The sequence below is a fragment of the Peromyscus maniculatus genome, chromosome X (assembly GCF_049852395.1).
Source record: "Peromyscus maniculatus bairdii isolate BWxNUB_F1_BW_parent chromosome X, HU_Pman_BW_mat_3.1, whole genome shotgun sequence".
NCBI classification, from domain to species: domain Eukaryota; kingdom Metazoa; phylum Chordata; class Mammalia; order Rodentia; family Cricetidae; genus Peromyscus; species Peromyscus maniculatus.
Genome location: NC_134875.1, coordinates 38,223,427 through 38,238,095, shown reverse-complemented (window position 1 = coordinate 38,238,095; position 14,669 = coordinate 38,223,427). Strand labels below are relative to the sequence as shown.

Below are 14,669 nucleotides of genomic sequence, written 5' to 3'. Positions count from 1 at the left end.
CTTGGTTGACCACTTCATCTCCCTCTATCCAGAGTCGTGCACAGTCTTGACAGTGGTACCCTTGCAGATCACACGTGGGGCTGGTTCTCCACTCACTCACTGAAGCTTTGTATAGCTGGGGGGTTGATGTTTTTTACATAACCACTCCTAAAGAGAATGTCATCATAGAAGTATATATATTTTTTTTTTCAGATACAGTTTCTCTGTGTAGCCCTGGCTGTCCTGGAACTCAATTTGTAGACCAGGCTGGCCTCAAACTCAAGAGATCTGCCTGCCTCTGCCTAATTAATATACCACCCAATTATCTCCAAGTTTACAAAATGTATTCCCTATCCCCCCATCATAAGATCCCTCTTTCCACTATCTCGAGTTGCTATACCTTATCTAGCATGTAGCACATGCTGCTGGGGGAGGGAATTAAAACCCCGAGCTTTCAGAAACCATGCTCATTCCCTAAACATTCTACAGCAGGCTGAGTGTGGTGACACACACTTCCGCACTCAGATGGCAGAGGCAGGGAAATAGGAGTTTGAGACCAGCCAGTGCTACATAGTAAGACCATCTTAAAAAAAAGGGGGGGGTGGCTAGAGAGATGGCTCAGAGGTTAAGAGCACTGAGTGCTCTTCCAGAGGTCCTGAGTTCAATTCCCAGAAACCATGTGGTGGCCCACACCATCTGTAATAAGATCTGGTGCCCTCTTCTGGCCTACAGGCATACAATCAGGTAGAACAGTGTATACATGATAAATCTTTTAAAAAAATAAAATTTCCTGCTGGGAGGTGGTAGCACACACCTTTAATCCCAGCACTCAGGAGGCAGAGGCAGGTGGATCTCTGTGAGTTTGAGGCCAGCCTGGTCTACAGAGGAGTTCCAGGACTACACAGTTCAAGGCTAGAGAAACATTGTCTTGAAAAAAGCAAAAACCCTACAGCTAAACCTAGCACTTTTCAGCTTTGTCAGGGTTCTTCCCCACCCAGTGGTGGCTCCAGTTTGCAGGCTGTCCCAGAGGCTTACAGCTGAACCCCGTTAACTCTCAACCATTCTGATGCTGCCTTTTCCAGAAGGTCAAAGCATTGGCGGTATCATTCCACCATATCCTCTTCCATTTCTCCTAACTATAACCCTACCTATTCAAGGTCCCAAGAGAAAGCTGAAGATAGATTTTAGTGTCATCTTGGCCTTGTCACTTAACCTCCCAGGTTGTCAGGATGCTGTCCCAACTTCCTCTGAAAAAGATTTTAAAATAATGTATATTATTGTCTTTTTTTTTTTTTGAGACAGGAGCTATGTAGGAAGTCACTATGTAGACCAGGCTGGCCTTGAGCTCAGATATACACCTGCATCTGGAATGTTGAGATTAAAGGTGTGTGTGTGCCATCATATCTGGCCATAAATAATGCATATTATCTTTAAATTGCATATTTGCGTGTCTGTGCACATAATTTGAGGGTACCCTGTGAGGCCAGAGGCATTGGATCCTCTAGAGTTGGTTACAGGTTGTGAATCACCTGATGTGGGTGCTTGGAGCCAACCCAACTGGTCCTTCAAAGTGCTCTTAAGCACTGAGCCAACTCTCCAGCCCTGAAAATTTATATATATCAGAATGCTTAATAACTTGTCGTGATCTATCAGTTAATTCTATCAAGTCTCTCTGCTTTGGACTTAAAGCATCCACGACAACTTTGATGATTCTTTTTGCTGTGCTGCAGTGAACCCAGGATTCCACACAAGCTAGGCCAGTGTCCCATGTATCTACATCCCTAGCCCATGTTGATGGAGTAGAAGACATGAGGCAAAGATCTGTGGAGTTTCTAAGTCTCTGGATTGCTTGAATTCAGGAGTTCATGATCAAATAAAAAAGCCCCACCAGAACACTGCCACCACGAGCAACAGTATTTAGTGGTAGCTGTGTAGTAAGCTGGGCAATGTCAAGAATGAGCACCTCCAAGCACACGTGAACACTTGAATTGAGCAAAGGCTGGCACTCATTTGTGAAAACCTTATGCTTCGTTGGTCAGTTCATTAAATCCATTTAAGGGGCTCCGAAGGGGCCTGCTGTCCTAAGTTGGATCCCTGGTATCCACAGGGCAGAAAACTTCACTTAGTTGTTTGGACCCCCATACATTACACACTTCAAATAAATGTAAATCCAAAAGATTTCTTTTGGAAACAAGCTTGAATTTTCAAATGTTCTTCCCATGGCTTTCAAACTCAAAATATGCAGAAACCTGGGCTCAGCACTTAGGAGGCAGAAGCACTGGTTGACCCTGACTACAAAAAAGGCTTGTAGGTGTGGTGATTCACACCTATGATCCCAACATCTGGGAGGATTAAGGCCAACCTGGGCTAAGAGGATAGCAGGCTGTGGGTTAGACTGCAACCCGTTTCTATGACTCCTACTATGAGGCACCAAAATTAGCCTACAGGATTTGGAAAAGATGGGTCAGCAGTTGAGTCGTACTAGTTTAAAGGACCTGCTTTCAAGTCCCTGCACCCACAATGTGGCTTACAACTGCCTATAGTAAATTCACACAAATCTAATTGCTTTAAAAAAATTGCCTATAGAACAGAGGCCCTCCACCTCCCTAATGCTGTGACTCTGTGATCCCCAACCATAAAATTACTTTTGCTGCTACTTCCAAATTTTGCTGTTATGAATCATAATTTAAGTATGTGTGTATGCGCCCCCTGTGAGGGGTGGCTTGACCCCAGGTTAGGAGCCTCTGCTAGAGGCTGGGGATGAGTTCAGCTGTGAAGAGTGCTTGCCTACCTGAGACCCTGAGCTCCATCACCAGCACGAGGGGGGGGGATGACGACACACGACTATTGAGATGGGTGGTCCTCTGACCGCCACACAAGACTATGGCTTGTATGCGTGGACACATACACAATCTTAATCAAGGTTAAGAAAGATTTGTGCCACGCCTTTAATCCCAGCACTCGGGAGGCAGAGGCAGGAGGATCTCTGTGAGTTCGAGGCCAGCCTGGTCTCCAAAGCGAGTTCCAGGAAAGGCACAAAGCTACACAGAGAAACCCTGTCTCGGAAAAAAAAAAAAAAAAAGATTTGTGCGCATGGTTGAATGCCTCCATGTATGGCTGTATTATATGTGCAGCACCCAGAGGGGATCCCCTGAAGTTGGTTTAGTAAACAGCTGTGAGCTGTGGTTGCTAGAACTCAAATCCAGGGCTTCTGCAAGAACACCAAGCACTCACTCTATACGGCTCCTGGAGAACAATTCTTCACATACACCACAGAAGCATAAGCTTGTTAGGTCTGGTAGAGGAAAGGGAAATTCAGTATGTTATAAACCGGAACAGCAGTTTGGAAGGTTCTACATTTTATTACTGGACAAACTACTCCCCCAACTTAAAACACGACCCAGTCTTCAGGTTAAAATGTTGAACTCCATTGACGTGGTAGGATTGCTTGATGACCCACAATTCAGTATAAACTGTCTTGCCACTGCGTGACTCCTTACAGACCCAGCTTTGTTCTCCTCCAGTGTCTTCTCTTGGAGTTGTACCTGCATAGAATGAAGCCACAGGTCACAAGGTGGTATGGCTACAATGTAGCTGCTCACACTTACCATATACAGCCTTTCAGGGAACAGAATAAAAGAGGAACTTACTAGACAAAGTTCCAGGCCTACATAGCAAGACCATCTCCAAAATACATGTTAGACATGTGCAGGGCCCTGAGTTTAGTCACCCATGTCAGGATGTATGGGCTGGGGCAACCCGCTTATTTAAAAAAAAAAAAAAAGGCAGGGCATGGTGGTGGTGCCCCTTTTATTCCAGCCTGGACTATATAGAAAGACCAGTCTCAAAGGAGCGAAACAAAAAAAACTATAAAGTCAAACCAAGGGGATTCAAAGCAGATTTTTTTTTTTTTGCCAACCCTAGCTGCTCTCTGGAGGCTGAGGTAGGAGGGTTGAAAATTCAAGGCCTGTGTGCTTAGACAGCTGAGTGCAGGGCAGGCTACCTGAGACCCTGCCTTAAACCAAGCATTTGGGGGAACTCCAGGTCCAATCCCCAGCACTGGGGCGCGGGTTCAGATAATTTAACTCTAAGTTAAGTGGTATGGGAGGTAAGTGCAATCCCCTCCCTTCTGATGCACAGACCTGGATGGGATAGGTGCAGTCTGAACCACCACGGATCACACAAAAGCTCCTGCAATGGCTAACAAGATGGCGTGTACCGTGCAAACCTGGTAACCAGAATTCACCTCTAGAACTCATATTCAGGTAGGAGAAAGCAGCTCAAGTTGTACATAATAATTTGCTGTCCGTGTCAAAGTGTCATGATTTTACCCCCAGGAAGGCAAAATCAGAAACGATCAACATGGCTTTTCTTTCAGCAGGATAATGGCAGTACTCCCACAAAATGAAGCACTGTAATTGCGACCTGCTTTATTTCAGCTTTCAAAGTTCGAAGAGGGGCTGGGGGTTACAGTTCAGTGCAGAGGAACTTGATAAACAGAGTATGCAGCAGGCCCTCACTCAAACCCTAGCATCTATAAAATAGGTAACTCTGTGGGTTAGGGTATATAGTCCCCCAAACAAAATACCCCCCCCAGCTCTAGGATATAGACATATATAGCCAGCTAATCCAAGTATCAACTAGCAGTTCCTATTCTCATCAGCTAGAGCTCCAAGAAACTGAGGTTCATGTATTTGCAATTAAAACCCAAAATACATGTACATATATTAAAAAAGGGCAGCACCTACCATACCAGCAAATAGAAGACAACAATTAACTACAGTGTAAGGCCAGAATGCGTAGCTGATTTCCAATCTTAAGTGGCTAAATTAAGAACATAAACCCTCAATTTTAGCCCTAGCAGACCCACACCCCAGCACTTGGGAGGCAGATGGATCTAAGTTCAAAGCCAGCCTGGTCCATATAGTGAGATGCTGTCTCAAGAACAAAAAACAAAACAAACAAACAAACAACACCCCCCCTCACACACAAAACCAAACAAGCACTCCCGAATTTGCGCCCAGGCAGTCTGGACTCAGAGACCCTGTCTGAGCAAACAAAACCCACCAAACCAATAACCAGGCAAGATAGCTCAGGTAAAAGTGCTATCAAGCTGGAGGAATTGAGTTTAGTCGCTAGAGCCCACGTGGTCAAAGAACCAACTCCCACAAACCATCCTCCAGACTACACACAAGTGAATTAAAGCAATACAAACATTAACATACCAGAACTGCCACAGGCTGCCAGGCAAACTGTCAAGACTTCTTATGCCCATTTCTCCTGACTCTAAGGCTTCAAATAGAACTCAGCAAGGCACCTCCCTTGCCTGTGGGAGGCCCTGAGTTAGATCCCTAGCAGGAAAAAGGACAGAGTCTTCTCAAAGGCCCAGCTTTTCTGAAGCTGCCAATTCAACTCTGGCTGTGGGAAAGAGCCGTTTCCAGCCAGAATAGTCAATCTCCTTAAGCTTTCACAGGGGAATTAGTAAGGAACTGAGGAACATCTGCCCCTAAAACCTAGCCTGAGTGTAGAAACCAACCTAACATTTATAAAAGGTTTGTGAGCGGGATTTCAGGAGTTCTCGACAGGTCAAGTGGGTAAAGGCACTTCCACGGAGCCTGATGACCTGAGCTGGATTCCAAGGACCCACTTGGTAAATGGAGAGAAGCGATTCCTGCAGCTGCCCTCTGCAACGTGCACCCATACACACAGAAGGCAAAACAAAAAGGAGTTGCAGCACGGGAAGCAGAGGCTGGCCTGCACGTGCTTTTCTTCAAGCTGTGTATCTACATGCCAGAAAGTAGGTAAAAGCAAGTAAAATGGAAACGGAACAATGGGGGGTCTTACCTTATTTTGTTACCAGTTTTCATCCGAATCCACTGAGGAATAGGACGATTTTGCTTTTGTTTCTTGGCCAGGAATCGCTTGATTCTGAAAGTCTTGTGAGAAGACTACGAGGAGATGCAACCAGTTTAGTCAAGAGCCTATTCATCTGATTCCATCACAAATCCCCTCATTCTAACATCCTGTCTGCGAACTATACACCCAGGAAAATTTCCCCAACACCGAACCATGGAGTCCTCTGGAGTCAGAGTTCATGGCTTCAAGTCAACTTACCTCAAGTCAAGAGTGATGATTACAGTGTCAGGGTTTAAGCCTGTCCTGTATGCTCTAAAAACAGGCTAATTTACTGTCTATCCTGCTGTGCTCCACATGACAAACACGGATTAGCTAAGGTAGGGGGCACTGACTTACTGCCACGAGGATAGTTTTGGGTCAATCCCGGCCATCTAAGCCAATGACCCTAGGTGCTGTACTTTGTGAAATAATAATATCCACTTATAGGGACGTTGTCCGGGTAATTTAGATTTATGCAGCCCTTGACACTCAGTAGGCATACACCATTGCATACAAAAGGCAATGTGCACTCCTCCCCCTAAACCTCTGTAGGAGGTGGAGATTTCCCTTAACAAACTCAGATACTTTGTACCTAGAAGCGAAAAAACAATATATCACTTGGCAATCATCGATGTGCTGTTGGCAGATGCCTCTCAAGAAAGATCCTGTTACCTATTACTGTGCAAGCTCCCCTTCTGACTCTTGTGCATGCCAGGGGAACGCTAGGGTTCAATCAGTCGCGATCTACGAGTGGCGCGATCTACGAGCGGCCTCAAGACTCTTTTTTACCAGAATCATGCAGATTACCGTCGGCTAAAGGCTAAGCGAGGCAAGAATACTTTGCATCCCTCGCCAGACTGCACGATGAACAGCCCGACCTTGTGGGGGTAAACGGGCTTACTAATTTCATGCCGCGCCCGCGATCTGAGCAGTGGCCTAACTCCCACAAAAAGAAAACCGTCCAAAACCTGAAAATGTACCCGCCCCTCGATGGACCGTAAGACGATCGTAAAGCCACGGCGGCCTCCGGATTCAGGAAAGCTGCCTAGGAGCGGATGGCGACCGATAAAGTCTTACCATGGTGAGAGCCAAGGCAGGAGCCCACCGCACGACGGAGGAGGAAAGGAGAAGAGGAGGTTCCGACCGGAAGAACACGATTAGAAGACGCAGCCAGAGGTGGAGCTTGGGAGGTGACGAGTCGCGCCTTTCCTAGCCCCGCCCCTGCACTCCCATGGGGCCGTGGGAACCCGCGCGGGGTTTATACGAAACTTAATTCTCAGGCCTCCGCTTCCGTGGATGTCTTCCTTTAGGTGATCGTTAGCGTCCTGGGGCACGCTCTTCGTGGCTGTGGTAGGTGGCCTTTTAGAAGTGCCAAGGTAAAAGCCCTAGGCAAAACCGGAGAATCGGAATAGGCGGAACCCACTCTGCGGAGGGCGGAGAAATGGCTAACGTCACTTTCGAGCGCCGCGACTTCCGCCCTTTTTTGGGAGGAAGCTTAACACAAGGGGCGGGGCTTAGGGTTGGGAACTGCACCTTCAGGGTGTGCGGGCGGGCAAAGCACGAACAAGCGAGCTGAAGGCATTGTTCAGTGGTTGTGGGGAACGCCGGCAGTTCGGTTCCCAGCAACCATGGTGTGCGGCTCCCAACCATCTGTAACTCCAGCTCCAGGGAATAACATGCCTCTGGCTTTCACAGGTACCTGCAGTCACGATTTACATGCACATATCCCCTATGTAGACACACACCGACACAATCAAAAGAACAAGAGAGAGAGAGAGGAAGAGAGAGAGACAGAGACAGCCGGGTGGTGGTGGCGCACGCCTTTAAACCCAGCACTCTGGAGGTAGAGGCAGGCGGATTTCTGTGAGTTCAAGGCCAAGTTCCAGGACAGGCTCCAAAGCTACACAGAGAAACCGGTCTCAAAAAAGCAAAAGCAAACAAACAAAAAAGACGTACCGGGATTAGGGGAATGGTTAGTGGATAAACTAGCCATGCAATCCTGGCAACTCAGGTTCAAGTCCCGAAATGAGAATGCACTGGGCAAGGTGGCCCGCACCTTTAAAACTAGCATTAAGGGAGGCAAAAAGCAGGGGTATCTCTGTGAGTTCGAGGTCAGCCTGGTCTACATAGCGAACTCCAGGACAGCCAAGACTACCACATAGAGAGACCTGTCTCAAAAAAGAAAATAAAGTCGAATGTAATGATGAGTTTGTGCAACCCCGAACATTCATTCCTACAGCACAATAGGAGGTGGAGACATGAGAAACACCTGGAAGATTGAGGGCCAGCGAACCTAGAGTACTCAACACAGCAACAGAAACAAGAGAAACCCTGCCTCAAAAAGGTGGATGGCAAAATCCTCCACACATGTGCCATGTAAATAAAACAAAGTTGGGTGGAGTTGTATACACTTAAAATGCTCAGGAGGCAGAGGCAGGAGAATGGTCAGTTGTGGGCCAGTCTAGGTTATATATTGAAACCTTATCTAAAAAAAAATTATATAGAGGGCTGGAGAGATGGCTCAGAGGTTAAGAGCACTGACTGCTCTTCTAGAGGTCCTGAGTTCAATTCCCAGCAACCACATGGTGGCTCACAACCATCCGTAATGAGATCTGGTGCCCTCTTCTGGCCTGCAGGTAAACGTGCAGGCAGAACACTGTATACATGATAAATAAATCTTTTAAAAAATTATATAGAGAGCATTATATAACAAAACAGAAAACTAAAGAAAATATCTGTGAATATGATAGAAAGTTAAAGATTCCTTTTATCGGTGCTAAATTACTCTCAGAACTACCTTGTATATGCCTGCTGGGGAAGGGGATCAGTTCTTGATGTGGAAGGCCTGAGAACTTCATGAATATCTAAGCTATCCCTTCTTCACCAGCTCACAAATACCCAACAGACTGCCTTCAGCTCTGGAATTTCCCCTATTTCCTTCAGCTTCACATCTTCTCTCCGCAGAGCAGCTAGCTGGCCATGGCCATAAGCAATGTAAGACAGCGCATATGGTGTTCAGTGCCCTGGGTATTATCAGTGCCACCCGAGAAAGAGGTGCTCGGTCAAGGCTTAGACCCACAGAGGTAATATTTTCTGCAGATAAAGAAGTCTACACACAAGTGGGGCACAGACAGTCACTATCAGATGTCTTTAAAGTGCAAAGTGTGATCATAGAGATCGACTCTGTCGCTCGGATGTAATAGGCAAATCCAATCTCTAACTTTCTAAGCAATGCCAGAGGAAGGCTTAGGAAAGAGATTCCTGCTATTCTTTTCCCATCTGCAAAAGAACAATACAAGAAAAATAGAAGGACAGTTTTTAAAAATTAAAGGATCAGATACTAAGTTGGGAATGCTGGTGTAGGGCCATAGTCACAGCAATAAGGAGGCTGAAGCAGGAAGACTCCTATGATTCAAAGCCAACCTGGGATACATAGCAAGTTCAAGGCCAGCCAGGGCCATAGAGTGAGACCCTGTCTAGACAGATAGACAGACAGGCAGACAGATAGATAGATCTCTATCTTTTCTTAGCAGCTGTCAAAATTTACAGCTTGCCTACTCTAAGGATGTGTGTGTTTCTTCTCAAATTCTAATTAAATGGTCCTTGGGCTTCAGAAACAAACTGTGTAGTTGCCCACGCCTTTAATCCCAGCACTTGGGAAGCAGAGGCAGCTGGCTCTCTCGGTTTGAGGCTAGCCTGATCTACAAATTGAGTCCCAGAACAGCCAGGGCTGTAGAGAAAAACCCAGTCTTGAAAATCCAAACCAACCAACCAACCAAACAAGGCTCAGATGCCCACTTGCCCACTGTCGGAATCTTCGCCATTCTGTCTTTAATTCCAGAGAAATCAGGAGCTGAGAGCATAGCCCAATAGTAGAGTACTTGCTTAGCACCAGTGAGGGTTTGGGTTTAATCACGGCACCATACAAATGAAGAACAAATAACCCTAAAAAAATTCAATCTGTGCCTGAAGAAAAATGTAGACCAAAATGGAATGAACTGACTTTTTTTTTGGGGGGGGGGGGTTGAGACAGGGTTTCTCTGTGTAGCTCTGGCTGTCCTAGAACTCACTCTGTAGATCAGGCTGGCCTTGAACTCACAGAGATCCATCTGCCTCCGCTTCCCAAGTGCTGAGATTAAAGGTGTGTGCCACCACTGCCCAGCTGGACACGCACGCACGCACACGCGCACACACACACATACACAGTTATTTATAAGCTTACTAGCTTACGTGTGTGTGTGTGTGTGTGTGTGTGTGTGTGTGTGTGTGTGTGTTGCTAGGGCTGAAACCCACGGTCTTATACATGCTAGGAAAAGCACTCTACCATTGAGACATGCCTAGCTCCTATGAATTTATTCTTTGTTGTTGACTTTTTTTTAAAGATTTATTTATTTATTTATTTATTTATTTATTTATTTATTTATTTATTTATTTATTTATTTATTTATTATAGTGTTCTGCCTGCATGTACACCTGCAGGCCAGAAGAGGGCACCAGATCTCATTACAGGTGGTTGTGAGCCACCATGTGGTTGCTGGGAATTGAACTCAGGACCTCTGGAAGAGCAGCCAGTGCTGTTAACCTCTGAGCCATCCCTCCAGCCCCTTGTTGTTGATTTTTTGAGACTAGGTCTTACAATGTAGTTCAGGCTGGCTTAAAACTCACTATATAGCTCAGGTTGGCCTTACACTTATAGCAATTCTCCTGCCTCAGCTTCCTGAGTACTGGCATTATAGACAATGAGCCACCATGCCTGGCTCCTATAAGTTTGTTATTATAAATAATATGAAATTATGATTTATGGCAGCAAAGGTGGGACATGGCAGCACACGCCTTTAATCCCAGCACTTGGGAGGCAGAGGCAGGTAGAACTCTGTGAGTTCAAGGCCAGCCTGGACTACAGAGTGAGTTCCAGGACTGCCAGGGATGTTACTGAGAGACCTTGTCTCAACAAACAGACAAACAAAAAGTGGTAGAGAGGGACAGCAAGGGAACAGACTGTGAGGTTTGACACAAAGGGAGGGGGCAGTAAAATGGCTCAGTGGCTAACCCTGACAACTGAGAAGCAATCCCCAAAAGTTGTCCTCTGACCTCCATACACGCTCTGTCAAGTGCACACAGCTCCACAAGGTAAATATAATAAAAATTCAAATTTGGAGTGGAGAAATAGCTTTGTGGCTAAGAATTGGTACTATTATTTGGGAGGGGGCGGGGGTTGAGACAGGGCCTCTCTACAAAGCCCTGGCTGTCCTGGAACTCACTCTGTAGACCAGGCTGGCCTCGAACTCGCAGAGAACCACTTGCTTCTGCCTCCCGAGGGCTGGGGTTAAATGCATGTGCTACGCCTGGCTTATAGCCAAGTTCCATTCTCAACGCCCACAGTGAGTGGCTCATTGTCACCTGTAATTCCAGCTCCAGGGAACGGAACACCTCTCTCTGACCTCCGTAGCCACACACAGACACAAAATAAAAACTTATAAAAACAAAACAAGTCTTAACAAAGCTTTCTTCCTCCTCCACTCCCCACCCCCCACCCCGAGACAGGGGTTTTTCTGTGTAGCCTTGGCTGTCTTGGAAATAGCTCTGTAGATGAGGGTGGTCTTGAACTCACAGAGATCTGCCTGCCTCTATGTCCTGAAGGCTAGGACACTGGATGTGGGGCACCATCACCAGGCTAACTCTTAAGAAAGTTAAAAGGAAGCTTAACAAAGGAAGCTTTTGTGAAAGCTAATGCTAACAATTGCTTGGCGGGAGCAAGGGCCCGCCTGTGGTTTCAACCAGTAGATCCAGTTAGGGACTCGCCTCAGCTACACTTGGCAGCTTCCAGGCCGGAGACTCCCTAATCATCTCATCCTCTCACCGCCCTGCTTACACTGGACTCCCAGTTCTGTTGAATTCCACTTGTCTCTAGTCACTAATGTATCACGAGTTACTCATGGCTGAGGACTTGGGTTTTTCACATCCTCATCCCTAGTGACTGGCACACAGTGAATAGTAAATGCTTGCTAGATGAATAAAGGAGTGGAAGAAATTTGAAGGGGCAGGGAAGTCGGCTTGACTCAGAACCAGAGAGGCGCTGCCGGGAACACTGCCCTGAGTTTCCTCAGCTGCTCACAGGCCGGAGAGGAGGCAGGCAGTGCCAACTCATTACTGAAGGCTGAGGAGTAGTCTTTGTTCCCTAAAGCCAGCAGCTCCTTTGACCTCAACCTTCGTTTCTGTTTTGGCTGCCTTTGCAAGAAACCTATACTATTGGTTATTCTCCCGGGTATTCCTTCTCGTAGATGTCTAAATACTAAAAATACTTTACTGTTTCTTATATTTGAAATGATTGTTTATCCACACCATTTGCCTATCTGTTTTACTTATTTATTTCATGGCCTGACTTCTATAAAGAGTTATAAATGCTAACTGAATCTATTCTCAACCCAGTGACTTCCATAATGCCAGGCCACTAATGATCTAGAAGTCACCATATCCCGTGGTGGCTCTCTTCAAGTACCACAACTGAGTTTTCTCTTGCATTCAACTCTGCTGGCCACACGCCCTTTCCAGTGCTGACTAATGTGAACCTGAGGCCTTGCTTACTCTACCACCAAGCTTTATCCACAGCCCTGTCCACACTACTGGTGTGTGTGTGTGTGTGTGTGTGTGTGTGTGTGTGTGTGTGTGTGTGTGTGTTTTGAGATAAGGTCTCATATAGCCCAGGCTAGCCAAAAAACTTACTATGTAGCCAAGAATAGCGTTGAACTCTGATCCCCCTGTCTCTTTCTTCCAAGCGCTGTGATTATAGGTCTGTGGCACTCTACCCAGGGCCATTAATCACTTCTTGAAACATTCTTTTGGATTAAGTTAGCACCAGAATATTTGGTTTTTCTCCTACTCTATGGCTACTTCTTGTCTATCTTTATATATATATATATATTCGAGATAGGGTTTCTCTGTGTAGCTTTGCGCCTCTCCTGGAACTCACTTGGTAGTCCAGGCTGGCCTCGAACTCACAGAGATCCGCCTGGCTCTGCCTCCCGAGTGCTGGGATTAAAGGCGTGCACCACCACCGCCCGGCGATATATTTTTTATTGGTATAGGAATGTTAGAATTCTTTTGGGCTGGAATGAAATCTAGCTCTATTTCTGTCCCTACTGCATTCTCTTTGGCTAAGTGACAGAATCCATGCCTATGGCTTCAATGACCATCTGAAATTAGATGAGTTCCAAGGACTTTCACAAGGTCTAATCTCTTCTGACCTCTTTGTCCCCATCTCCACTTCCCACTTGCCATTCACTCTGCACTATGGCATGGTTTCCCTCTGCCCAGTTCCCTAATACCAAGCATTGCCAAATCCAATGACAACTTCATACTTATGTTCCTTAACCTCTCTGAGGCATGGGACACACTGAGCCACTCTCCTGAAATTTCTCCTTATTTGCAAGTACTTTCTCAATTTTGGATGATTCTTTCAATCATTTTTAGGGGCTCTTCTGCCTGATTCTTGGAACTGGCTTCTACCAGCTGAGAAAGGTAGATATGATCAAGATACACTGACATTGCCTAGGGGGCTGGAGAGATGGTTTAGTGGTTAAGAGGACTTGCTGCTCCTGCAGAGAACCTGGTTCAGTTCCCAGCACCTACATGTAATTCCAGTTTCAGGAGAGCTAGTCTTCTGCTGGTACCAGACACTCATGTGGTATACATAAATATATGCAGACAAACAGACACATAAAATAAATAAAAATGGGTTTTTCAAAAGGTACATTGCATACATGTATAAAATTGTCAAAGAATAAAAATAGTTGTAATAAATGTGAAGAAATACAAAGCCATAAACCAGCCACATTAGGTGGAGCTGGCAGGAAGGAAGTCAAGCAGAAGCTCAAGAATGTTGTGCCCCACTACTCATCTGTCTTGCGGCGATGTGGGAGGGGGAGCGATGCCCCCCTTACCCCGGAGCCTTACAGCCTGCAACAGAAGAGAGGACTGAGCCTCCCCCTTACCAGCTGCAGCACTCAGGAAAGCCGGCCCTGCTTCTCGCCTAGACAGCACAGCAGAGCTAGCCGGGTATCTGGAGGTGTGGGTGACCCAGCCCCGAGGTTGTGAGCAAAGGAGCGCTTGTCTCTATTACTCATCTGACACGTGGCAGCGTGGGTGGAGGGGAGATGCCCCCACCCCCTCCCATCAACGCCTGAGACAGGTGGAGGAGCTGGTCATGAGGTCATAAGAGCAGGACAGCTGTCCCTGCCCCTCACCAGCTGCAGCCCTGGGAAGAGAGGCCCCTGTACCTCACAGGGGTAACACAAGAGAACTGGCCCTGATGGTGTAGGTGGAGAAGAGCAGACCCTGACAGTGGGAAAGCAGAAGTGGCCCCACCCCTCACTCATTGCTGCAAGAGGTGAATTAGCTGGGGCAATGCTAGAGCTCATCCTGGTAATGTAGACAGGAGAATTGGCAGGCTGACCAACCCTACAGCAGCCCACACCCAGGATCAGGTTTATGACTTGACCAGCCCCAGCATCCACCCCATCTATAATGCGCTGGTGATGTGGGATGGTCTTTCTGTATGCTGTGTATATGTGTTGCTACTATTGGTAAATAAAGAAGCTGTTTTGGCCTAAGGCAACACAGGATATAGCCAGGCAGGAAAGCCAAGAGATACAGGAGAAAAAAGACAGAGTCGGAGAGATGCTGTGAGCTGCCAGGGGAGCAAGATGTAATAGAACACAGGTAAAGCCATGAGACACATGGCAATACATAGATTAATAGAAATGGGTTAATTTAAGATGTAATAGCTAGCTAGCCAT

General features: G+C 46.5%; 1 protein-coding gene and 1 non-coding gene across 2 annotated transcripts; both read right to left on the bottom strand.

Annotated features, from left to right (window-relative positions):
* Window positions 1-3,317: 3,317 nt before the first annotated feature.
* Window positions 3,318-7,274, bottom strand: Rpl39 (ribosomal protein L39). Its single transcript, XM_006993602.4, has 3 exons — window positions 6,952-7,274; window positions 5,824-5,927; window positions 3,318-3,524 (listed from the first exon to the last, which is right to left on the bottom strand). The coding sequence occupies exons 1-3, from the start codon at window positions 6,952-6,954 to the stop codon at window positions 3,476-3,478; spliced, it is 156 nt and encodes a 51-aa protein (XP_006993664.1). The 5' UTR covers window positions 6,955-7,274; the 3' UTR covers window positions 3,318-3,475.
* LOC121825932 (small nucleolar RNA SNORA69) lies at window positions 4,280-4,411 on the bottom strand. Its single transcript, XR_006068293.1, has one exon. It is a non-coding gene; the product is annotated as a small nucleolar RNA SNORA69 (small nucleolar RNA).
* Window positions 7,275-14,669: the final 7,395 nt, after the last annotated feature.

Excerpts from the sequence above, each read along its gene's own strand:
- Rpl39 (XM_006993602.4), bottom strand. Across the intron at positions 3,525-5,823 it reads AAAACTGGTAACAAAATAAG|GTACAACTCCAAGAGAAGAC; the intron begins GTAAGACCCCCC and ends CATTCTATGCAG.